The sequence below is a fragment of the Serinus canaria genome, chromosome 14 (assembly GCF_022539315.1).
Source record: "Serinus canaria isolate serCan28SL12 chromosome 14, serCan2020, whole genome shotgun sequence".
NCBI classification, from domain to species: domain Eukaryota; kingdom Metazoa; phylum Chordata; class Aves; order Passeriformes; family Fringillidae; genus Serinus; species Serinus canaria.
Window position 1 is genome coordinate 10,542,789 of NC_066328.1, and position 27,333 is coordinate 10,570,121.

Genomic DNA, 27,333 nt, shown 5'->3' on the forward strand with positions numbered 1-27,333 from the left:
TGCTGTAATTTTCACAATGTAAGAAGGAAAGTGTTATTTCAAGGCATGATTCATATCAGCTACAACCTGATCTTTGCCACAGTCATGTCCTGCATCTTAAATAATCACCAGCAGTGACACCAGACGGGGACACTTCTGAGACAGCATTTTTCCCCCTTCATCCCATGACCTGAATTGCCATCATAATTTCTAGACTTTGTGTCATCCTGGCATGATGACAAGTGTTCACCCACGCTCCAGAACTAAAAGTTGGTTTCACAAGGACAGTGATACCTGCCCAGACACAGCATCTCAGATACAAAGTGCGAGTGACACGCCACATCCAGCGTGGTAACAGCAGGGGCTGTTTGCTTTGGTCACCACAGCAAATTTCTTTGAAGGCAGGAGTGTGGAGCACCATCTCCAGTGACTCCCACCTAACCTTGAGCCAACCACTTACCCTTTCTGCTCTGTTGGAATTGGGGACAAAGGCAGTGCTACCTCTCAGGGCACTGCAGACTCATGAATATAGCCAGGCACTGGAGATGTTTAGGTGGAAATTGCTGCTGTAAATTAATGTTAGTGGAGAGATTTGCTTTCAGCTGCAGTGTGTTTGTGAGCAAGCACAGCCCCCTGGTATTCAGCTGTGTATGGGTGGCACATTGCCTCTCTGCTCCTCCAGGACTATTTTGATTATATGGCATGGCCCATCAGAGACCTAATCCCAGGATCTAATCCTGGAGGCAACAGACAGCTGCCTGTCTGCCCTGTGTACTCAGAGAAGTGCCCTTGGGGCTGCAGTGAGGGTGATGCAGACGATGGGACAGCAGGACAAGCACTCCCCCCACACACAGAGCAGGCACCAGCCCTGGTCACCCCCTGGCCAGGGCACCACCAGCTCCTTGACCTCTCTGACACATGAGTGGCACTGGGCAGACCTCACAGCCCGAGGTCCTCCCCTGGTTAACAAGAATCTGGGTGGATGCTGCATCTACAGACCTCCAAATCTAATTAAGAACACACACGGCTCCAGTCCTTTCTGAGGATCAGGCTTATAAAAATACATACTCATATAAATACATGGTACAAATACAGCCTCTGGCAGCAGGGACAGTCTCGTACTCAGATCTTCAACAGCTCTTTCCATCTGTAGATCCTGCAGGTCAAAGACATTGCAGAGCTTCAGGAACCAGTCTGAAATGGGGAAAGATTATTTTTTCCCCCTGCTGTCTACATGTGCGTGATGCAAAATCCATTTTAATTATGATACAACAGGGTCATCCTCACTACTCTGACTCTGAAGAACAGGCTTCCACTTTTGCACAGAACCACTTTTGTGCACACAGAGACATTAGTAAAGCAGAAGCTCTATTTGTAGGATGAAATTTCTCCTTCAAAAAGCACTAGAAGTAAACCAAATTCACGCCATGAATACCAAATTCATGAAATTCTGACTCAATAAAAGGCAGACAGATTTGTTTTCTGATAAAAATGTGTCTTTATTTTTTTTTTATTTTTCTTTTCATTACCTGGATTCTGTGTTTGTCAGAGCAACAAAAACAAAACATAGTTTCTTTGATACGCGGGCAAATCTGAAAACAATCCTGCAAATAGCACAACACAAGAACTCCCACAAAAAGGGAAAGCTATAAAATTTGAGAGGCGACGAGGCTTTCAGAAGTGCCAGTTTCCCAGTGCAATGGCTGGAAGGGTGGCCTGGCCTGGCGGCAGTTCAATCATTTTGTAACGAAGGACAAATACTTTCAACATCCTGAGAAAGAGGGAGGGGGGACGGGGGCACGACTCCCTTGCTTTCCCTCCTCCTGCTATTCTTTCTCCTCCCTCCCCCCACCCCTTGGATTTTCAATAGCTCTTTAGTGTTTCCATCAAAGGCTTTTACCATTCATCCTCCCTTCTGGTGCCTGCCTTCCACCTGTCTATCCATCACAGCCCTAACCCAGGTCCCCTTTTTTCCCCCCCTTTGCTATTTTTCACGCGGTGGGATTTGTTTATAAGCTTCTGTATTACCTAAACTGCAGGGGAAGAGGCTGCTGGGAGGAAAGTGAGAAAGCAGGATTAAGGAGGAATAATTCAGCTCCATTGCATTTCCATCTGAACGGTCATAAAATGTGCAAATCCTGTTCCTGGGAATTTCGTGTCAGAGGCCTTCCCTGCCACTGCCCTTCCCATACCCCTTCTCTCTTTCCCTCTCATGGAAAAACAAGTGTTGGGAAGGGTGACTCTAACTCCACAGACCCCAAAAGCCATGACGTGTGTGCCAGCAGGGAGGAGGTTCCTGCCAGCACGTGTGCAGGGAGACACTCCAGATGTGGCCATAAACTACAGACAGTGGGGTGGGAGGCTGCAGGGATTGAATCCAGCAGGACAACAGGAGTGAGCAGGGAAAGGCTGCTCAATATGACAGCTCCCAACACCCCCAGCTAATTAATGAGCCTGGGTAAAACACAAAAATAACCTCCCAGGCTTTTTGGCTCTCTAAGTAAATCGTACAGAAATATGTGATTCAGGCCCCAGCAGCTTGAAGAGTTTCTACTCTCTCATTTTTAGCTCGTCGCCATCACAAGGCACCAAAATAGGCACAGGCCAGCTTTCCAGACCCCAGAGACCCACCAGCAATCCTCCTGTCGGCAAACTGGGAGACAGAAGAAGGGCCACTGCTCTGTACAGGTCAATGGAGATTTGTCACTGATTCAAGCAGAAGTCACTGTGACCCCTGGGCTACCTGACCAAACACTCTCAGAGGAGCAAAATTTTTAATTTTTAATGCTAAAAAGGGAGGTGTCCCTTAACCTGTCCCCAACCCTATTGAGCCCATAAACCTTTTCTTGGTGGAACTTCATGTCATATCTGCTGGACCTGGCAACAGCTAGCAGCTATCTTCCACTTACAGACATCCTGGAGATACTGCAGATCACCCAGCAGGTAGCACATGTCAAAATAAGTTCCTTTGATTGACAGTTATTTATTATTTTTAAATAAAATGAGAATAGATTGAATGGGTCGCTCAGCAGCAGCAGCTCAGTTCTTTGTTTGGCAACTTCTTGGACAGTTTGACCATACATATGACAACACAAAATAAATTTCGCTTGCAGTAGCAGTTGGCTATAAATTCAGTCCATCGATGATTTATAGCTCTAGCAGCAGTGGGATATATGAAATGAGAAGCCCTTTCATCCTTGAACTGCTCTGCAGTCTGGTAGAGATGATGAAAGCCATTGTTCCTAAGGCCAGAGGAGAGCAGGAGTTCATTCTGCTGTGGCAGGAGGAGGTGTGCAAATTGGGTCCAAAGGTGAGAGGAGGCCCGGAGACAGAGCAGCCCTTGGTTTCGAAGAGCAGCCAGAAAGAAATCCTTAATGATGCTCAGCCGTGCTTTGCAGGCTGGAGGGGAGCAGTATTTCCATCAACTAAATGATCTCAACTCTTTGGCTTCCCTGAGGGCTCTGCACCAGGACAGACTGGGATCGCTCAGCAGAGCCACTCTCAGATGTTTGTGTTCTTCCCACCCACCAGCAGCCCCAACCTGAGCGAGTCTTTGGCACAGCAGGTGGGATCCTTAATCCTGCCCAGGGCCAGCCCCAAGCAAAGATTAGCAGAAGAATCTGTTTTCATTAAAATCCAACCTACCATCACCATCCTGCCTGATGGTTCAGTTTAAAATGCACATGTCCAGCTCTTGTAGCAGTTCTGCTTCTGCAGGGAAAGGGCAGTTCAGCAACCTGGCTCTTCCCTTTCTAATGTCTCTCTTTCTTTTCATCAACAAGTAACCAAGACAGACACTCTGAGGAATGTTAAATGCACCTCCTCCTGGAGAATTTTGCCAGCAAGATCAATGGAATTGGGATTTTGCCTTTATTATGTTTCTTTTGACTGTGGAACTGGTCTGATTTTCCTCCCAGTGATTTTTTTTTTTTTTTAAAAACCCACAAAACAACAAAACAGGAGAAGACATACAAATAAACACTAATACGTACAGGAAAAATACAAAACTTAGCACCATGCACTCCCCTCATTATTAGACAAAGGTTGGGAAGGGTTCACAAGTGTAAAACACTCATGTGAATTATGAGATTACTGCTCAGTTTTCTTTCAAGTCGTGGGCTGGAAACAGATGGTGGCTGTAGCATTTATGACGGCACAACATGTTACTGCAAGCCTAGCCATCTCTCTCTCTCTCCTCTCAAAAATGCAGCTGCAAGGAAAGTTGTGGAAAATCACATTAATAGTCTCTTCCACCACACAGTTTTCCAGCCCTTCATCCCTGGCCAGCACATGGACAGAGCCATCTTGTATGCCAGCAAGAATACTCTCCTAATCCCTGTCCTGAATAGTTACCACTGACTGGCTTATTTAACAGCTAGTTAAAATGTGAGGTTTGTTAGCATTGAAAAAAGCCCCCAGAAAGCAGGTTCTTAAGGTCAGGGCAGATGCCATGTGATCCCAAGGGCTCCCTAAGGGAAACACTCAGAAAGAAGCCATCAGAGAGTCTTTTAGCTGTTTATTATTTAAACATTCAGTTCAGACCAAGCAGGTTGATTTATAAAGAAGCAGAAAGACAGATATACAATTGCAAAAGCATGTTTGTAATTCAGGAGTCCAAATCTTACTTCCAAGCAAGAGTAGAAACTTTCACAAGGGCAAAGGCCTCTGGATTTTCAGTCAGAGAGCCTTCTAGTGTCCACAGGCTTAGAAGGATCTGGGGCCCTGAAGATACAAAGAGCAACTCACCCCATATTTAAATATCTTGCCTGTACACAAGAAAAAAATGTCTGTGTGCTTCAGTCCTGATGGAAATGTCTTGCTGCCTAAAATATGTTCATACCTGGACCTGAACACTTGAGCTGAGCCTGGGGCACAAACCCTCCACTCTCAAGGGACCACAGAGGACTCTGCTGACACCACAGAACTCTTCAAACAGTACAAAACTGTTGCCTGTTACCTAGGATTTCTTTACAAATGTGAAGCAATCCTTTATCACATCTTTTCTGAGAGCATTAACTCTCCGGGATTCCAAAATCAGGATTTTAGAATTACTTCTTCACTTGAGTTAATTAACACCCTGCCAAGTAATAATTTTTCCAGACAAGTGTCACTGGTGTATTGAAGTATCCATGTTGCTATTTTCTCTTTTCTGGCCTCACTATCAGGTTGGGAACATCAGCACCAACTTTATGTGTTCATCCTTAGCCACACCAGTGTGCTCCTGCCAAGCTTCCTGCACCCAGCTGCACACAGGGCAGCATTTCTGCCCTCTGGGGTGTAGAACAGGGCAACTGAAAGCAAGATAGACTTTTACCATTTCCTTTATCACTTTTCACAGCTAGACCAGGAAGTTGCTACAGAAATTCAATAGTGTACACACTTGAAACTCCAAATAGCCTTTTGCCAGAGATAGACTCTCTCCAGGTGATATGACCATACAAATCCACTGCATATCTGTCATAATTGCAAAAGCCCTCAGACCTTTTCTCTAAGATAGAGAAGGTGCCATTCCATTTTTCTTTTGGAAACCTCCTCCTGCAAAATTCATTAGTATCCTATGCAACAATGTACTTCCTGTAAGTACTGAAATATAAAGTGTATTAGAAGTTTTCACTTCTGTTTTTATCTTTTCCTGATCTAGCCTGAAAATTCTTTTGAAGTTCCTCAAAGTGTTCTTCATATATGCTTGTTTTAGGAAATACCAGATCACTATTGGCAAACTTGTCCTTAATTAAGTGAGATAAAGGAATCAAGATGATATGATCTGCTTAATTCTCCACCTTTTTAATGTCCCATTTTAAGATTTTTTTTTTCCCCACTTGCCTTTGAAAAGAAACATTCCAAAGAAACTAAGGAAGGGGAAGGCCCAGAGAGGGCAAGCTTAGCTCTGGGCTCTCCAGTGTTCCTGAGCTTACTGGTAGAAAAACACTGAATAGTTAAAGCTTTCCCTCCACTCCATTTCCTATGGAATGGTTTATTGAAAGGTTCTGAAACTCGCATCACTCTGGACAATGCTTAGGAGGAAAAGACTAAACTGCACTGTGTCAGCACGGTGGGCTCCTCAGGGCCTCAGCTCAGCAAGCCAGCTCTAAGCACAAGTAACTTCAAAGAAACACCTCTCCTGCCCCAAGTTCAGCTTTGCACTGTCTCCCTTGATGAATCACAACCTAGGGGATGCAGAGAGCTAATGGGAAACATTTGCTCTCACTCACCCCAGCTGCAAGGTCCCAAAACCCTTTAGCTAAGCAGGCATAGCCCGACCACTCTGGATGGGCCAGAGGCTCTTCACAACAAATGGCTACAAGCTAGGCAAGCTCTTCTGAAGCACCTCTACAAGAAACATGTCCTAGAAGAGTTAAACTTTGACTTAAAAGCAGAATTTGGGGCAATCAGTGAAGTACACCAGCTGAGCACCAACCTGTCCGACTCCTACACGGCCTGTTGGAGAAACCACTCTATGTGGGATAAATTGCTTCTGTCACTTTTGCTGTGGAAACCCCCTGCAGTCAAGGGGAATTCAGATCTTGGGCAGGTTTCTGAGTAGCTTCCTGGCTCCAAGGAGACCTCTGAGCAGAATGCTTTACAGTGGGTGAGTTTGGGCCAAGAATTGTCCTCACTTCCGAGTGTGTGAGCACAGAGCCCTCAGCCCTCACCCACACTGGAAGTGCTGGAGCACCTCTCCTCCCTCTCTGCTCCTCCTCTGGCCCCACGCAGACTCCACCAGCAGCTGAGCAGGACCCAGAGGTGAAATCTGGCCTTTTGAAACTTCCCTGGTCTTCAGGTTAAACCAGCACCTCCTTCGTACAGAAAATGCACGTAGAGCCAAAGTGCCAAGGAAAGGTGAAGCATGGCTGGAGTGAAGGGGGCTCCCCATCTGAAGTGTCTGAAACCCAAGGTTTGAGTGCTGCTGCCTAGAGATGGAAGGCAGAAGTCACAGTGATATTGTTGGGTCAAAATTAGTCTCTCTTCAGAACAGAGATGTTCTGAAGCCAGCAAAGGTTTCTTGAAAGTTACATAAAAATGAATTAAAAGTGGATGTCCAAATCCCTTAGACTGCTGAAAAAATTCCAGCAAGGGATATCTAGCAAGTCTGGAGGGATCCTTCATATTTCACTGAGGTCTGAAAGTTTGAGTTCATCCCCAAAGGGAGCTGAGGCCACACAGCACTTCACCCATAGGCCCTCTGTGAACAGAGTCTTTCTTGTGGTCAGAGGGGCTATCTTGAATTTATGTCTTACTTCTCCCCTTGTGAGCAAACAAAACAATTTCTGTGAGTAATTCTACCCACTAATTGCCAAGGAAAAGTCTGGTAAGAAATGCTCTGCATTTTTGACAGGTCAGAGGCTTCCCTAAACAAAGCTGTTGTTTTATGTTTTCTATCAGGGCATGTTCATATCCGGGGTCCTCAGTGAATTCCAGCAGGGAAAAGTCTCTGTGGGAAATTGCTTTTCCCTATTTTCTTGTTCTAACTGCTCCAGGAAATGAGTCTATTTTTACAACAACACTAAAACAGCAAAATATGAAGCCTTTATCTGCTTCGTGGCAGGAGTTTCGGGTCAGTTCTCAGGTAACTGTCACCTCCAGAGAAGTCAGTGGAGTTGTATCTGCTCCTGCAAGGCAGAGACCTGACCAATTATGTAATTGGTTGATCAGTTACCAGAACACAGAACTACCACAGGCCTAAGGAGTGTCTTGTTTTCATGCGTCTCAAAGTTCATCCAAGCCCTGATGCATTGATAAGTGAAGTATTCCAGTATTATGGTCTGTAAAGATGATAATTAACTGCTGAAAGATTTAAGCATGAGCCTTCTCTACGAACATATACTTTGACACTGAATGATCCTTATAAGGAGTATCTCTTCTGGATCCTTTTTTCACCTGCCAAATAAACCAGGGTGGGATTTTCAGAAGTGTTTAAAATTATTTTCTCCTACTTATTTGTGATTGCTTTCAAGAATGAAGATGTTTTCAAAATCCCTGGGGATTTCAAGCACTATAGGCTCAACTGCATCTCTGTGTGCTTCTGCTTTTTGCACACCTGATTTAACAGCTTCTCTGAATTCAAAGCTGGACAGTAAACCCAGTTGCCTTCATTATGCAAGACCAAGGATAGTACACAGAGGCCAAAACACCAGGTCTGATCTGAAGATGTGTGTAACACTTGTCACAAACTTGGCTCCTTATTTGCTGGTTTCAGGGACTACTCCAGCCCATCACTTCTTTTCTAATGAAGCACTCAAGTGTGCCTTTTTTGTGTATTTTATCTAAGAATATGGGAGACATCTGGCATACACAAGGATAACTCCAAACAGAAATTCTTAAGCTGCTCAAAACTCAAACCAAGTCAGATTTAGTGGCCTGTTAGTAGGTCAAACATATAAATGATTTGATTCCTCTCTATGGGAAGAAGTAACCCTGGAAAAAAGTGACAAGAAATCTGCAAGTGACAGAAATTCTATCACCAGGATGCTCCCAGAATTTCATCCATTGATTATGAGCTAGACTAAGAGTTAGCACTTTCTTGCCTTAAGGCTGGGAAAGAGGTACTCATGCCTTTCCACCTAATTGGAAAGCTCACCAAACATCACTCGAGACCAGCATAGAGAAAACAAACTTAGAGACAATATCTAAGGAAAACAGAACCTAACCTATGACTTGTTCTTTGATTTACAACTGTGATTGTGGGCCCCACCTCACAGTCATATGCCATGGTAATAGGCAGCAGTTCAGCAAGAACCAGTCCTAACTTTTCACATGTTGTAGTGATTCTGAGCTACTTCAGCACATACTTTAGCCTGATGCAGCAAGTAATTAGAATGACTAAAGGGACAGGTGGCATGCTACAACTGAAAAAAGAGTGATCAAGCCTTTGGTCTTGTTTATTCTACCTTTCTAATTCTTCTTTTTTTTTTTTTTTAACCAAAAGTTGCCAAATTTCACATGAAATTTGCTCTCGATAATTTCTCCCATCTCAAATTTGTCTGTTATCAGCACAACTGTGAGTTTTCAAGCTATATCCTGAGGTACCCAAACAGATCACCTGAAATGGGCTCACTGGCATTAGAGACTGCAGTCCTGAATCCACAAATGCCAAGAAAATATTTTCCCCAAAAATAACAAATATGTAATTCAAAATGGCAACCTCCATGGGAGCAAGAGTGGCACACTCCCAGCTGTTTTCCTAGTTGTATATACAAGTTTTGTTACTTCATCTTTGAGGTTGCTTACAAAATACTTCAACACTCTGAGAGCACAAAGACCCCCAGCCCACAGCTGGGATCCTGTGTCAGGAAGGCACACACTAATTAAAAAATAAAGCATCAACTCTGCTCCATTTGCCTGAGGTCAATGGGATGTTTGTCCAAACCTAGGAGCATGCTCAGGCACCAGTTTGAAGATGAGCAAACACAGGCATCTCTTAAAGTGTTTTTTCCATGTTAGGGCCTGGGAAAAAAAATTCAGATTGAGCCCATGATAAAAACAGTTCCCCATGGAAAAGTTACCCACACCATAAAAGGAAGGAATGACACTGAACTGAAAGAGAATGAAAATTGTCTACTGAATTTTTGTAAATTCCCATAAAATCTAAGTCCTGTTCTATGTGCATAATTTTGACTGTAAGTCATGAAAGGCTGACTCCTAAGAGAAGCAGGAAATGACTGGCTCATGATAGGATAAAAGGCTGCATAATTGCATGGGCAGAAAGATGGATTTTCATCAATCACTACATTCTCTGACAATATGGCAGTGGCTTTTGATCATGTATCCAATGCACAGTAATTAGGCAAAATGACTTACCCTCAATCTTTTCAGTATTTAGCTCTAAGGGTGCAAGGATTCATTCTTGGAAAGGGAAGATGGTCGTGTGATTTAGGGCACTGGATGAGCACTCAGATCTGAGTCCTCTCCCTGGTTCTGCCACAGCCTTGCTGTATGACCTTGCACAGGCTTTTCTCCATGCCTCGGTCTCTCCTAAAATGGGATAACAATAGTTCTTTATTTCAGAGGACATAGGGATACAAACCAGCTCAAGGCTGTGCCACAGAGATGCTACAGCAAAGAGCAGCACAGAAAAGCTCAGACATGGAATTATGCCTTGCTAATAAAATGTGGGAGCACAGACAATAATTAAATTGAGAAATAGACACAAAACATTGGCTGATTTTTGAGAAATGCAACACTGATAGGCTTTGTACTTGGAATTAAAGGAAATTTAAATGGGATTTGTATGAGTTGACCTGACTCTGAGATCTGCCAGCAGTACAAACTGTGTATTAGAAACACCAAGGAAATTTTTTCATTGCAAACCTCTACAGGGTGTCTGTCTTAGAGCAACCATGATTTCCAGCCCAACTGAGGGTCAGATAACTACCCAGAACATTTTCAAAGCCATGAGAGGGGCCTACAAACATGATTTCCTTCAATTATAGTAAAATATGAGCACGCAAATCTGAGGTAGTTTTGAAACTTCAAAATAAAATCTGAAACATTCAAATTAAAACCTAAACGGGGCCACTGATCCTAATTAAACTGTCAGATGCCTGGAACAGCTTCAATGCCACTTTTCCAGCATCACACTGCTGCTGGAATTGGACAGCGCTTTAGCAAAGAGCCTTCAACAGTATTTTTCCAAATGCAAAGATGAATCTTTTTCTCTAAAGCATTTGCCTTTTATGTCAGGGGTAAGTTATGGGCCTGTGGGTCTGGGAGAGAGGATCTCAGGGCACATAAACCAACTGATTTGGAGACCACCAGATCAAAGGCTGTTCTGTCAGGCAGGAGGAGAGAAAACAGATATGAGACACATCTTAGGAAGGGAAAATCATTTCTGAGAGACAGAAACAAGAGGGATGGAAAAGTCAGGCAGAGAATAGCTGGAAAACAGCCCCCAGAAAGGCAATATGGACCTAAGGAGAACAGGCAAGTGGAATGTCGAAGCCCATTGGATGAAGGATGCTGTTTAAAGGAGTAAAAAGCCTACACCCAAAGTGCGGGAGCTACCTGGGAACCTGGGAGAGCAGCAACTGGCTGCAGTCTGCTTAACAAAGCACAGACCAGGCAGGACAGAGGACAGGAGAAAAGGAAAGCAAACTGGCACACAATCCCTGGTTTCACTCAACAAAATCAACTGAAGGACAGGTCTGGAAAGACAAAGCACTGAATTCAATGTAATGAACTGACTAAAGAATTAGTGACCATGCATCATATTGTAATGCTGAGATTGGGTTTGGGCAGTCCTCTCTGTATGTCCTTTCTGATCAGACAAGATCTCAGAAAAAGACATCATCAGACCAAGAAGTTCTGGATCCCTGGACAGAGGAAATGAGTGCTGAACATAAAACAGAAAAACATTTCATCCCCAAACTGCTGCCTACAATGTGGAAGGACAAAACCAACAAGGTGTTAAGCATTGCACAGAAGTGCAACTTTTGACAATCGCCACCCTTGGATCCATTAAGCCTTCTACTCACCCCCCACCCCACAAATAACACAGCTGTGCATCAATTGTGGCTCCAACTGCTCACACCTTTCCCTGCAACACTCCAAATGCAGCACATGAGAAGTCCAGAGGGAGTCCACCTCCAGCAGACAGCAGAAGAAGATATGACACGGCATTCACGAATGCACAGAGAACTGTTTAATTTACAGCCACAATGGTGAAACAAACCATTTCAGAGCTTGGACATTCAAAGTTAAGTCTGACACTCATTCTTATATTCACTTATTGTGCTTAAGTAGTAGAGAACACAGGATTACATTAACCATACACGACAATCTGAGATCCCTGCGGGACTGAGGAGTGGAAGGGATGAGCAAGAATGAGGGACCAGCCCCTCAAGTGGTGTAAGCTGGTACAGCTCCATCGCAGGCAACGGAGCCATGGTGATTTACACCAGCTGAGGATATGGCCCTTGAAATGTCCAACTTAACTTTGAATTAATGACTCCCATGTCACAACCTTTAGTGTCACTGTTCCTTCTGGTTGTATCTGCCACTTTGAAGGAGGACTAATCCCACAACCCACCACGGTCCCAAGGCTGGCGAGTGAGAACTCAGCTGGACTATAGGAAGTGATGCTCGTGTCGTGACACTACTCCTCACAAGTTAACAGCCATGGACTGCATCCTCATCTGATGTAAATTAGCTTGGGGCCATCTGCAGTCAGAAACATTTGCCAATTTATAGTAACTGAGAACATAGCCCTGAGATTTTTGTGTTTTCTGCCGCATGCTGTATGAACACTGTGCTTGATAACAAGACTCGTGCGTTTCATTCCTCGTAACAAAATTAACTCAAGACTACAAGTCTCAAACAAACAGCTATTGGAAAAGTCCCCTTTCAGTCTTCACTCTCTCCTGGTGTGCTGAATTTGGCATAACACGTTTATTTGCTGGCACCAACAAAACCTCTCGGTTTGCTTTGTTTTCAAGACTTTGCTACAAGGCCAGACTCCCTCGTGATGTAAATCAGAGCTCCAGGATACCCAGGGGAGTCACTCCCAAAGAGCTGGCCCACAAACCCAAACACAACCTTCTCATGCAAGTCCAACCACAGGACTCTTTCCAAGAGTTGTTTTGCAAACTATTCCACTGAAGTGACTTTGACATCCTTTCATACCTGCACAGTGTCTGAGTGGGTCACATAATGCTTTTCATCTACATGATTTTAATGGATATATGTTTGGTTTTTTTCTTTTTCTTTCATTAGATAGCTTTTAGACAAAAAAAAATTTAAAAAAAAAAAGGAACGGAGCAACATTATTGGCATCCCACTGAAACATAAATATATAAATTACATTTTATACACTTTTTTAAACGCAGACACATACATTCATGTGCATAACATCGTGAACAGTACACTTAGTGGAAAACAAGCACAGACAATCTTAGTTAAATGTACTTCCAGTTTTGGTGCTCAACAAATACACTGGGAAAATGATCACAAAATAGAACGGTGACTAACTCTATCTCTGCATTAGCATCTGAAGCCAATAATGCCTGTTAGCTAACATTGCTTTGTTTGGTTGAATTTGGACATAGCTACAGGAACAGGAGGGGAATGTTTGAACTATATTTAGAGAAATGGAAAGGTTAAAAATCTTGCTCTCTTTTGTTGTTTGAAGGTTCTGCAGTTCATTCACATTTGAAGATATTTTTATTTGAGTGGAAACACTGTCTTCGAGACAAACTTTTTTGTTGTTCCAAACTAAGAAAACTCTTTCATCTCTTTGTAGATGTTTCACAAATAAAAGAATCCAGTAGTTCATTTTACATATCCAATGTAATAATCCAAATAAAACAAAGGGTACATAATCCAAACTACTGGGGTGGGGCAGTGATTTTGGCCAAGTGAGTAGCCATGTCATATCTGGCACAGCCCTAAATTTCCAAAGCAGTACAGAAGGATTTATCCATGTGGCTCCCACTGCAATCTGTGGGGAACTGAACATTTAATCCTTTGGCACTTTGAAAATAAAGGAGCTGGTGCCAGAGTATTTTATCTGCCCTGCTATAGTTAAAATAGATTTTGATGTTATTTGGGCTATTCTACTACAAAAATATGACCACAAAATGCTTTTTTTTTTCTTTTTTTCTTCTTTTTTTTTTTTTTTTTGGTTCAAGAAAACATAGCAGGCTTTCTCAGGTATATAAAACTGTTAATTTTTAGATAAAAATACAAACTTCACCTTTACAAAAACACATATTTCTGTTGAATACACATAAAGCATAACATTTTACCAAAAATAAAGAATTTTAGGTTTTGTTCAAATATTTGCAGCAAGGTAGTTCCCATGCCACCATGACATTATACAATGCAGATACAAGAATTTGTACATTTCACACAGCTTCAACATGTGAAATAAAAGTATCTGTATACTGATAAGAATGACAATTGCTAACACAATATCACTAGTAGGCAACTGGCATAAGTCTTAAGGAAAAAAAAAAAAAGAATTTTTGCATGGATATCCTATGATTTTTTTACGCACATCTCTCTTTTTTTTTTCTCTTTTTATTTTTTTTCTTTTATGTAATGCTTTAAATTACGGGGGAGGTTGGGGAACATAAACCAAGAAACGTCTAGAAAATTATGCATAGGTATACCATTTTTATTTTAATACATCTCATTAGTTTGCATCCCACTAGGAGAAATACCATAATGTTTTGTGTTCTGTTTATTGTTATACCAGTCTTTTATATGTGTTATTGGCAAATGTAGTCCAAGAGATAATAAAAAGCTAGGCAAAGAGTAAAAAGAAAACTTAATAATCACTTTATGGTGTAAAAAAAAAAAATCCACTTAAGGCTCCCCAGAAGGTTTTTTTGTATAGACTTTTAAAACACCACCAAGCAAGGATGTATTGTTCTATAGTGTTTGCGTGGCATTTGATCATTTCATACATTCCTGCTTTTTTTGTGCCTGAAGTCCACCAGTGTCCATCCATCTTCATCAAGAACGCAGGCACATTTCTTGACGTAAAGCACCGTTGACTGCTCTGACAGAAATCCACTATTCACTTAGATTTTTGTCATGTTTTTTAGTTCTTTTGGTATCCTCCATTCATTCAACTGTCTTTTTTTCTTTTCTGTTTTTCTTTCTTTCGTGTTTTTTTTTTCTTTTTTGGACAGGGAAGCTTCCTATTGTTTCACAGAGTGCTACAATACTTGCTTTGATGTCACATTAAACAAATGTACATTGTCTCTTTGTTCTCATTAAGTGTTCTTTTGAGCCAGTTTTTTCACACAGGAGAACAAATAAAGTATACAGTCAATAAGCACCATACATAGTAGGTTCAGGAATGTAACAAACCATGTACATCCATGTCCCAGAGAGAAGTTTTTTTTCTAGCTTATTTTCACCTTACATCTGCAGGAGAGAAAAAAGATACAATAACTCTATGATTAGAATCAAAGGTCCTGTCCTTGAAGTAGATGACTTAAAAAAAAAACTGTTCTGCATGAAGAGTCACTAACCTGGGACAAGAAGTTCTAAATGCTGTTTTGATTGAGTTTACATGCTCACTTTTAAAGTTGAATTTTAGAAAATCTTTGCTTCTATCATACTACTCCCAATAAATACCTGTTAATCTGAAACAGGATATCAAGTTTAGCATTCTTTAGAAATGATACATTGGTATAAATGAAAACTGCCACTGGGAGTTCATGTGCAAAAACAGGGGCTTGAAATTAAATTCACCATCATCCAGGCGTTAGGCACAGACACTGCAAAATCCAAATCATTCCCACTCCAAATACCAGAATCAGTTGCAAGTGCTGCAGTTTACATACTTTCAAGTCATTAAGAAATGGAAATTCCATATTTAATTTGGAATGTGTGTCGCCATCATCATACATTGCTAATATGTTGGCCAAAGGATTGCAGTCATTTTGCACAGAGAGGGTGTTAGTTTTTCACTACGCTGAAAACCTCATAAATTTTGATGACTGACTATCATCATCCTACTGAGACTGAACAGACCAAAAATAAAGATCTTAATTTTCTGGTGTAAGTAACACAGGACTCTGCAACACACACACACAAAAAAAGGCACTTCTTAGCATCTCTCTGTTCAAGTAAGCAGATCGTCAGACTGTGTCAGGTGCATGTGCAACCAGCCCCAGTTCACGACAGAACATGGGTTTGATGGTCACACAAATAATAATATTTGCTGTATGTGCACTGAATGTTTCACAGCCAAGGACTGGGAACACAACGATTTGTAACCTGGCAGTTCATTCATGCATTATCACGTGATGCTTTGACCTCAGAAATCAATAATAATGAAACACAAGCAGAGGCAACGGAACTTGAGATTTCAGAAGCTGAAGTATTAGCACCCTCCAATAAAAAAGAAATAAAAAAGGCAAGAAAAGGAAGTAGCTCAAGAATGTAAGATGCTGATGGTGATGTGGAGCTTAAAGGGAAAATACCAGCAGGTAGAATAATCAAAGCCAATCAAATCTAATCTCTTTGCAGCCTTGAGGTAGCAAGTGTCAAGATTTTGAACAGTGATTAAGTTGAAGTGATGATATTTGATTAAGTTTTCCAGTACTTGTGCTATTAGGGTGTTCAGCATATAGGTCCTACCTGAATATCAAATAGTTCCAGTAGGTTTTATGTTGGTTTTAACTTTTTTCGTTTCCGTTTTTTACCTGATTCCCTAGGCCTTCCTGTTAACATAAGGGCAGGGCTGGTGAAAAGCCCTAAGGTAATGCATTTCGTGTAACACTGAAGTCATAAATACTCAAACCGTTTACATTTCAAAGAAATCTCATTATCCTTTGCATTCAAGTAATAACTTTATAACGTCTGATTTGACATTGAGTTTGCAGAGTAATTACACAAAAGTAAAGAAATAATAAACGAAGTTGGCATTGCCCACGTCATTCCCAGGATCCATCTATAATTACTGTTACCATGCAGTACTCAACATTTGCCTTCAGCTCTGGAGTTGAGCTATTTTCAGCTCACCATCCACTTGCTGGGTGCAAGTTTTGCTCCTATCAGTAATTAAATCCTAGAAATACATATTTTTCCATGATAATTCTGCCCCATTTTTTACACATATCAAAACCAAAAAAATTGATCTTAAAATCATAGCTGCTTAGTCTATGGCAATCAAAGACAATGTGAAAAACTGAAATTGATCTAATTAAACTTTTTCTCAAAACAGGAGACATAGAAAATGTATCAAACCATACCCACATTCAAAATAGCCACTTTATATGTGGTTTTGTCCAATAACTCCACCTAGTTTCAGCTAAATACTCAGCTCTCATGGTAAATTGATGTCCAGTAAAATTGCAGCAGAGGTCTAACTTTGCTTTTATAGAAGTTCTAACTCTTCCACTCTGTACATAGCAACTGAAGTTTACATTTGCTTGGACCAGGTTTATGTCTCCCTGCTGGATGGAGCCAGTAGGGAAAACCCTTCCTCACCCAGCGACCTACAAAATCTATCACCTTTGGGCAGCTTTCCTCCTATGTTTACCTGCTCTTCACTGACTCTTTAATTTTGGGCTGGTGCTACTGCATCCTTAAATTCCCTGCAGAGGTGCAAAACAAACTTTTTCAGCAGCCTTCAAGCAGTGTCAGGAGAAAAGGAAATGTCCTTTTTACCATAGTGGGTTTCCTGAATAAGTGTGCTGAGCTCTGCATTGATTGCACTGTAGTAAGTAGATTAGAGGCAATGATTTTAGATTATTTTAGAATGATTTTATGAAAGCCAGATTGGAAGTAATTTTTCCCCACAAATCTTTCCCCATTGTAACTCAAAGGTTGTCTTGACAAGGCAAATTTAGGTTTAATGCAACAACTGACAAATTCTTGAGTATACATCCATAACGAAACAACAGGAATGAGCAATGTTGTTGCCAAACTAACTCCTTAGCCCTGAATCCTGAATTTATTCCCAAGTGCTTTACATTAATTTCATTCATATTTTCCCCAAGGTCAAGTAAATCTCAGTGTTATCCACAAAGTCTAAAGAAATTAGGTAACAGAGTTCATCCACGAGCTACAACATGACAACCTTTAACTTAGTGAAGCAAGACTTGAACACTACTGGACATTTGTATTTATTTAAAGGCCAACCTAATGAGAAGTGAGACACATTAAATTTGAAATCCAAGCTCCTTATAAAACAAAAACTGGCCCTCATTTGGCATCTTCAACACAGAGAAGTAACTGGGAGCTTCTCTACTCAGTTCACTGTAAGCAACCTTTGTTTTACGTTCTTTACTAATATAAAAATGAGGTCCATATGAAATCAGCATTAATGCAAAAATAAAAGGAAAACATACCAGTTTCTTCTTCTCTATAATCTGAATTAGTATTTGATGATGTACAGGTGCATTCCATATGCTCTTCTAATCTCACCAGAACTTCTTTTAATTTTGGCTTTTTTCTAACATATTCCACTTTTGCCACCTATAAAATACGATGAGGTATGTACTGAGACACATCAACATGGTTACAGTTCAGAACTGAAGACAGATAACTATATATCTCTATTTTTAATGTAGCCAAACCCATATAAAATGTTAGCATACTAATCATCTTTTATCTTAATTGTGCATCGTGTAACTATTTATTGCACAGACTATTTGTTTATTCAAGTTCAGTAGTTCGAAACAATTTTCCCCCAAGAGATAAAACAATTTCCCATTCATTTTGGTTTGATGTTTTAAGCAACTCAGTTTCCACATGTATCACAATAAACTTCTATACAGATTCAAATCAGTGGTTTTTCTTGTAAACTGCCACTTTTAACACAATCTTCTGTAGGTGTTGTTAAAGGCTGACAGTGAAGGCATTAGATTGATTTGTAATACATTTTATTATTTAAAAATTGGTGTCTTCAGAGCCCTCTGAAAGTGAAGTGCTCAACCCTACACGACCAGGATCTGAACATCACCTTAGAAAGCTGTTTCACTCCTACTCACCCCCTGCAATAACCTGGGGCTTGTTCACAAGAGCTCTCAAGCACAGTTTTTAGGTCCAAGGGAACTACCACTCCTGAACTGGGTCCAGCCTTTGGCTTTATTGTGGAAAGCTGGCAGACAGAATTTTTCTCCCCAGTCCTTCCAACTGTTCACAACTGCACTGCTCCACTTCTGGCATCCTTAAAACAAAAAAGTCTGGAGGGCAAGTTGAGGTAGGAGGAAGGATCATGCTGGAGCAGCTCTGGCTACGTATGGATCTCTCATCTGAAGGAAACCAAGGCAGAACAGAAAAATATTGGGGTGGGGGGGACACTGAACACGAGGACATCCTGACCCAGAGGATGGCAGCCAGGAGAGGAGGAATGGCAGAGAGGGCAGAGCACTGATGTTCTGGGGTGCTGAAATGGCTCATGGGATGCTGGGCACTGACTTGGGCTAAGTGTAGTGGGCATGATGGTCAGGACCATGCAAGGGAATATGGCCTAACGTGGGCAAGGAGAGTGCTAGAGAGCTTGTGAGGGGTGCAGGGTTTAGCTCTCAACTGTGTTGAACACTGGAGAATAGGTGGTGAGCATTTGCTTGCAATGGAAATCACTGCAATTAAATCATGGCTTCTCAGACCTACTCATCTGACAACTGGGCACTGCAGTGTGGCTGTCCCAGCAAACAAGAAGACTACAAATCCCAGGGATGCAGTATAAATAAGAGAGATGAAGGAGCAGGAGGACAGGGGAGGCTGGTTGTCTCCACAGAAGTTACAAGACAAAGCCATAAGGGCTGGTCCATCCAAAAGTTCCAGGCACTACCAAATAAAGCATCCACAGTGACACTCCCAGCCATGATTTCCCTGTGTGTTTGGTGGGGATGCAATGCTCCAAATCAGTTTTCACACTGTGAAAATCATTCCCCTGACCTTTCAAAACTGGAACAACAGTGTCACATAATGAGAATAGTAGCTGGAAAAACCCATTCCATGCCCTGTTCCCAGAAAAACTCTTCTGGCTCTGGGGTCACAACTATCTAGGGCCTCTGGATGACTGTGAGAGAAGCTAGAGCAAAATCCTGGCCTTTCTAAAGCAAATGGGAGATCTGCTTGAGCTTTCACAGAGCAGGGAGTTCAGAACCACGTTTTAGTCACCACCCCTTGTGTCAACAGGATCTGGAGATGATTTTCATTTCATCCAGCAAACCAAAGCTACAGAGACAGATGAAATAACCAAAGTACCCACATTAAAAGGTATATTCTGAAACTGTCAGCTGTCCATGTAAACAGATTAAGAGCTGGCCATAACATACCAGAACACTTTATCTGAAAGACTAACTATGGGTTGAAGTAGTTTCAAAATTTCCTATCAGAACCCAACTCCATCAAGCCTTTGAACACGATGATTTGAAAATGTATGGTACAACTGAGTCATCTGGTGTCAAAGGATGACTAATCCTTAAAATTTATGAAAACAAACAGTAATTAAGACACCTCCATCATCAGAGACAAAGAAAGGGACCCAGCAATCACAAAACAGCTCTCAGATCTGCCATGCTTATTACAGCTGTTAGAATAAACCAGTCTAATTGAAAATTACATGCAACAAAAATAAACTGTAATCAAGCTTTTAAAAGTCTGTCCTTGTTTCACTTGGTTTTACAAACTGAAATATTTATGCAGTTCCTGTGGCTATCTGGTATTAAACAACAGTTAAAAAACCAGAAACAGTAATACTTTGTGGAGGATCATCATGAATTTATGCAGCAATTTAAAGCTGGCTTTTAGTGTTGTAGTTAAAATACAATCCAGCACACGTTCCACTGCCCTACTTCACGCTACACAAGTTAAAGGAATGTCATTTTGTAGATGTTGCAAATACTGGAAGTGAAGCAGCACAAACCAGATAAGCTGCTGTGTCCGTGCCACCTGTTAACACCTGCTGCCACACACAATGCTGATCTACAACCATGAAGGCTGCAGGTCACATTTTCAGTGGGTATAGACAGGGGTAGCTGTGCCAACAGCATGGGATTTGGCCTTGTGCACAAATGGTTTTTTCTTCTTTGTATTTTTCTCCCTGGTGTTCATATTGTACAGTTTCTCAAGTGTACTACACAGAACTTTGAGGTGGTCAGTCCTCAACAAATCAACAAGCTCCTTTTACCTGTTTCTAATGTAACAAAAATAAAAACCCTCAAGCCCTCCAGTTCCAGAAAATATCACTACATAAAAACTCTTTGAGAGCAAGACAGTGAAATAACTGATCAGCTTCTCTAAATGCTCAGCTACTCAGTGACACCACACTTGCATCAGTGTAGATTCCAGGTCTACATCCTGCAATACAGTGTGGTGGCTAAGTAAAAACAAAAATACAATCTGATAAAAATATGTGGCCTAATGGAAACATCATGGGAACACTTTTTTTTTAGAGATTCTCTTGGAGAGATGAAATCAGGGATTAATAGCAGGGGGGAGAAAAACCCAAGACTGTAAGCAGAAATGTCCAGGACATCTCCAGCATGAAGCGAAAATTTATCATGGGCAGGAGCTCACAAGAGAAGTGTCAGCACAGAAAATTCCTCATAACAGCAGAACTCATGTGCAGATACCTAAATACTGGATTGAAACAAGCCCTGAATGAGGGTACTTCTTGGAATCATCTATTGCTTCCATACTAAAATAAATGTGTGCTGATTCAACAGAAAGAAAACCTGTCTGTGAGGAAGATGTGAGTCAAGAGGGACTCAGGGGAGGCATCAGGAGCCTTCAGGGCCTTGCAAGTCACTGCTGCAGGGACAGGAGGGCAGGAATGGCTGTGTGGGGTCTCTGTGTCCCTAAGCAGAGCAGCCAGACCCTGCCAGGCTGACAGGGCTTCCCATGCTCCAAGGGCACCTCGCTGCTTTTCTGCCTTCACCTCTGTCAGGTTTCCCTTTGTTTCTCCCATTCCTAACTGACCTTTGACACCTGGTCCTGCCTGCAATTGCAGTTAAGCCACAGCTCAATCCAAGTGCTGCTTATCCCAATGGCAGAAGAAAAAGGTTATTAAACCTGCAGATGTAACATACAGCCATTTCACCTACACAGCCCATGTGTTCTGCAAGGCCTTTTCAACCTGCTCTGAGGCTGGGTAGCTCTGCTGAACAGCTCATCCTGAACTCCAGTATTTGTTTCCAACCTCTGAACAATTCACCAGTGACAGCTGAGGAGCTGCTCCTGCATTCCCTCCTGTCCAGCTCCTTCTCTCTGCACCTCACCCTCACATTAATGTACTCTAAGAATATACCAGGTTAAGATTCCCCAGATCAGACCAACATTGAATATGCAGAAATGGCTGAAACTGGGAGAGCTTCTGCTCAAGGCCAACCTGAGGCAAAGCTGAGGGAGATGGAGTAATTTAGCTCTTGTTTATTAATTTACATATGAGCTTTGCTGCAAACAATCATATTGCTCAGCTTGGCTATTCAGAATTAGTATAGGCAGGATTTGCTCCATGATATTGATCTTCTGCTTCTGTGACCAAACCCACCAAGAACAACACCATGCTCAAAAAGCCTCGTGGGAAGACTCGTGCTCAGAACCCCCAAATAAATTATGGTCTGGTACTTGGTTAGTACTTGAACTCACTGGACAGGAGCAACAGGATCTGCAGATGTTACTGAAATGCTTTTGCACACAGAGGAGAAAATCTCTCTGTAACAAACACCAACACCCCTAACTCCCCCATCCCAGTCACCACTGCTCTATGAGGAGAGAAATAGAATCCTTTCCTTCCCATCAAAGAGCAGCTCCCAGCCAGCCTCTCCATCTCAGTCTGAGTTCTGAGGGCTGTGCAGGGGCAGTTTGCTGAACAGAGATGTCTTTAGGGCCAGAGGCTGTGCTCTCATGGGATCACTGTCAGCATGCAGGGCAAACCCACCTTGCACTAATGAAACCCACCCTGTGAAAGGGAAACCTTACAAGACCCATTTCAGGGAAGCTGTTCCACCAACCCCCCAGGCTAGGAGCGTCCCTACAGCTTCAATTCCACATTAATGGTATTTCACTGCTGAGAGCTCAGTGAAGAAAGGACATCCCTGAACCCTCCAGCCTTTGAATCATGTCCCAGGAATGAAATGCCCCAACACAAGCACCTCCACTGCTCCTCCCACACTGCCCCAGCCGTCTCTTAACCTTGACTACAGTGGCCCTCAGTGAGACAAAGAAAACACCCTTTGCTTTGGCCTGTTGGATGATGCAAACCCACTTGCTGACCTTTCTGGATGAACATTTTTCTAGTGTGAATGGGCCAGCTATGATCTCACTACCTTGTCAATGAGGAGGAAGCGGGGAAAGCCTTTTCAATGTTCCATCAAAAGAGAGCTTTTATGCAGTCTGACATCAGGGGAAAACACAAGCTGGCTTTCCAATGCACTGCAGAGCAGCTGAGAAGGCTCTCCAAAACCGCTCCCACCTTTCCAGGGACCCTCGCTCTGAGCCAGCTACTTAATGGCATGAGCAGACATTCAGCTCTAAACTTAGGATTGGCAAAAGGCTCAGAAAACCATCAATTACATCAAAGCTACAAGGGGATCTGACTCTGGAGGGCATAAATATGAATTCTGTTCTAAGAGTTCTGGTGTTACAGGGGGGTCAGCCTACAACCTTTACAATGAACATCCTGTTCCTGCTTGACCTCTTGTCCTTTTTTTCCCCTGCTACTTAATGACTGTTTGGAGCACTCTTGGAGCTTGGAAAAAAAAAAAATGTCCTCCAAAGCTGGCTGACGTATATTGATATTGCTGGTGGCAATATATTTACACAGCCACGAAAAGCAGCTGCTCAGCTGAGCCTACTTTTAGCTTGTGCCCTACTAAAATGAATGCAAATCTAAAAGCACTACAAGGGGCTGAGAGACTAAAATTCCTTCAACGTGGTGATGTGCTGGGGAAGCAGCCCCAGTAGTGCCATCCTGCAAAGCTGCTGCCAGGAGTTTGCAGCTCTTAGGGAACATTGGCTGTCCCAGCAGCAGGGGGACAGCCAAGACCCTCTGTCTCATCTGTCATCTCCCCCATCCCTTGGGGCTAGGAGAGAAACACAGTCTCACAATATTGCTCAATATCATACACAGGTACCAACAGCAAGTTCATCACACACATCTCAGCTCTTTGCTGAGCACATCCCGCTGCTCTGTACATGTTTGTGCTGCACAAAATCAAGTGGAAGCTGCATCAAAACCAAAGGCAACAGCACTAAATATCACAGCCCTGAGGCACTTTGCTGTTCAGTTTCTATTCAGAAAGGTTTACAACTGTAGTCCTTCAATCTCCCCACTTTGTTCTCAGCCCTCAAGTAATTATTGATCCAAATTTTTACATAATTTTTAATTGTTTCTGCAAAGCGTATCCCACAAAGGCAAGGCAGCAAGCAAGTGTAAAGTATGATTATTTTTGGGAACACTGAGGGAATCTCAGATGTTTCTCCAGCTTATTTGGATACAAAAACATTGTTCTCAGATGTTCAGAAACAGAAAAGAAAAAGAAATTTTGCCCAGACATGTCTGCATGTACGAAAAACAGTGTATGAAAAACAATGAAATGTTTTTCATTGGCTTAGGTGCCTTATTCTTGTTTTAGGATGTACAGCACTAAGTGAACAGCACTTTTCTCAAGAAATCCATTGCAAGTGCAGCAATCAGTGTTTTGTGCTGAGCAATTTTACCTTCAAGAAAGTGGTGGGTTTATTTTAATTCTGCTCTTAAGAAATTCAGGGCAACAAGAACTCAGAGTCTTCACAATATGAATGCTAAGTGTAAGTCTAATCTCCTACACACAGATGTAGATCAACAGTACTTGTTTAAATACTGATAAAAATTAGAACAGAGTGAAGCCAAATGAACATAAATATTTCACGTAATCTTTACTGGAAAGTTGCAATAGGGATTTTGTCTAATGAGTAAATACAGCATGAAGCTGTTGAGTCTTCTATCCCTGGGGTAAGATAATTTGAAACACATTTTTTCAGATCAAAAGTGTTATGTTGTCAAATATAAAAGCCCAATTTAGGCTGCATAATATTTAATTAAGAAAACAGCATTCCATACTGTGATTTATTTATTTTTTTAAGTCCAATGCCCCTTGAGTCATTTTATCTTCTTAACTTTAAGATCTGCACTGTGCAAGATCATGGGAAAGGCTCAATCAACATTATTTTCATTGCCAAAAAAAAAAAAAAAAAAAAAAAAAGGGAAAACCTAAAGGGAATCCTGTGAAAACCAAATCCAAACCCAAGATTTTCCAATGACCACATAATTTGAAAGGCCATAAAAGGAGAGGGCTATTCTATGTGAGGATGGCCAGCAGAGATTGGGGTCACAGAGGCACAGGGATAAGGGGAGTTTGTAGGCTGAAGAGGACCCAGGCAGGGCCCTGCAGCCCCTGCTCACCTTGACACTCCTGTGGTGTATCCGGGAGGGCTGGCACTTGACACTGCTGGTGTTGCAGCAGCCGGTGCAGCGCTTCACCTCCACGCAGGGCGGCCATATCAGGAAGTTGGCCGAGGTGGGGTCGATCTGGCTCCGAGGTATCTCGTAGATCACCGTCCGCGTCTTGCACACTGCCGGGATGGCCTCCTCTGCGGGCACAGGAGAGCCACAGCCCCAGGTGAGCACCCACGGGGATGAGGCACACGTGGGGCCAGTGCTCCCAGTCCCCACTGGTCACTGGCAGTGCTGAGCGCTGCGTGCTCACAGCTGAGCTGTGCTGTTGCCCTGGGGACAAGCTTGACTCGCTCCCAAAGCCCAGCCCTAAAATGAGGGTTTCCAGTGGCCTGGCTCCCGACACAGCTTGGAGCACATGCCATGAGATAAGGCAATCCTGGCTCTGGAAGTGACAGCAAGCCAGGAGCTCCTCCACATTCGATGACCCCCTAGTACAGCCTCAGAGTGACTGTGCAACAGCAGCTGTTGCTTTCCAGCACCTCTTCACACAAATACCATCACACCTAGCAAACACTGCCTCAGAAGTTAAACTGAGGATTATCTGTATCCTAGCCAATTTGCACAGCTGGGAAACAACCTGCACCAGCTTGAAACTTTCAAGACTTGGGTTTTCACTTCTAGAACTTTAACATCCCCACATCAGGGAGTCTGGTTTATCCACCATTCCAAAGGGCAACTGCCATTTTTTCTGCAGCCCTCAAAGCTTTGTAGATGGTGGGTTTTATTTAATTTGTTATTTCTTGAATGATGTAAAACCACCAGAGCAGCATGACCAAAAAACCTCCAGTTAAACCAATATCCTGGTGGGCTCAGGTAAGGTGAGCTTATTTAGGATTATAGAGAGTAGCTCTGTACTACTGTCTGATGCTGCCATGATCCAAACCATGTATCATCATCAACCTAGGAACTGTTTAAGAAGTCAAGCTGATATTTCAAAACAGTCCAGAAAAAAATAGCAATTTCAGGGACAAGTTGTTTGCTGATAAGTTCTCTAAAGACAGCTGGGATTTTTTTTTTTTTTTTTGCCTTACAGTGGAAGCTTGTGATAGCTTTGGGTTAGATGTGTCAGGGAACTGGAACACTGCCTGTACTTCTTCACTTAGTTCTTAAGTACAATAAGCTCAGGCCTAGCCTGTGCCTGCAACATGGAAATCTAGACTTAGTTTTGAAAGATGCATTTCAATAGACTGAATAGCGTGAAAATCCTTACTCTCAGCCCCCAGTGCCATGAACTCAAGAAAATTAACAGATGCAATACTTCAAGATAGCTGGCAACTCCTACAAGGTATTGAGCACACCCAGTTCCCAGTGCCTCTGGTGGGGAGGCATCCAGCACCTTGCAGGGTGAGGTGCCAACGTCGCCGGCTGCTTCAGCACCGCTGCTCTCCCCAGGCAGCCAAAGCGCCGGGCGCCTGCCAACTCACACTGCAAATCCCTGCTGACAGCAAGCTGGGCTATCTCTGCCTGCCACCACAGCTCCAAGGACAAACACTGAACTACCCACCAGGGATATCACCATGGATGTTTTCCACAGGCCAGTGGAATGGTGGAACACCCACACTTAATCAGATGAACAAGCACTGCACGTAAATCCTATTTGCACATTCCCTTTTTAATTTATATTTGGGATTTTCTGCATCCTCATCATCATTAATAAGGATAAAATCCCCTGTAAACATGCCTGGTGCCCTACACAGTGACAGAAATCAATGTCCCAGCGTTTCCATCAATGGCTTTTAATTTTTGGGATAAATTGTATTTTTCTTGTGAATAAAGAGTCAAGCTGTTTCCTTTTGTGGAGCTTCTGTACTGAAAACTCTACCAACTGTTGATGTTTTTTAAAGCACACTGCTGTAGTTGTTCCCCACACTATGAATTATACATTGAATATCACAGCATTTTCTAACCAAGGTCTAGCTTTCCAACATGCTGCAACAAGAAAGTGAATGTAAAGAATTTGTGCATGTCTGTCTCCTATGGACATCCTCCAGAAGACAGCTTCTCAGGCAAAGGCTCATTTTGTGCAAAAAGAAAGGCAGAAGCTAGAAATGGCCCTTTTTTCCCTTTGTGCATGTCACATTTTTCCAGTGAAATGTCCTGCTTGGCTGACCAAAGGCACCCCCTCTGCTTTCACTCCCAAAGTACAAACAGCTTTTTTTTCTTACCAATGCTTCTTTTTCTGCGAATGGGCACAGGACGGTTCTCTTGCACATGTTTAGCAGAATGAACACTGTAAGATCTCAAGTTTGTTTCTGAGACATCATCATATCCTAGAACAGGAAACAAAATGTTAAATCTCAGGTATGTTATGTGCACTAGTGTCGCTACAGAGCTGCTCCACAGGTACAAATCTGTGCTGTTCATAGGCACAAGACCAAATCCTCCTACAATCAGTCTAATGTAACCCCTGCTAATGCAATTGCAAGGGCATAAGGCAGGGAGTAAAG

General features: G+C 42.4%; 1 protein-coding gene across 8 annotated transcripts in view; it reads right to left on the reverse strand.

The window, feature by feature from the left end:
• Positions 1–1,460: 1,460 nt before the first annotated feature.
• Positions 1,461–27,333, reverse strand: part of PDGFA (platelet derived growth factor subunit A) — a 34,731-nt gene continuing 8,858 nt past the window's right edge. The window contains exons 3-8 of one of the 8 annotated variants that reach the window (XR_007778828.1): positions 27,052–27,156; positions 24,833–25,020; positions 17,784–17,910; positions 16,069–16,151; positions 14,955–15,068; positions 11,595–14,847 (exon numbers count right to left, since the gene is read on the reverse strand). Coding sequence is in view for 4 of the 8 variants with exons in the window: in XM_050980065.1 (XP_050836022.1) it covers positions 9,818–9,951; positions 17,784–17,910; positions 24,833–25,020; positions 27,052–27,156 (554 nt within the window). In the remaining 4 variants the exon portion in view is untranslated. Of the gene's footprint in view, positions 9,424–9,777; positions 9,952–11,594; positions 14,848–14,954; positions 15,069–16,068; positions 16,152–17,783; positions 17,911–24,832; positions 25,021–27,051; positions 27,157–27,333 lie in introns of those variants that run through there. The other 7 variants (XM_050980065.1, XM_050980066.1, XR_007778829.1 and 4 more) reach the window with 7 other exon arrangements.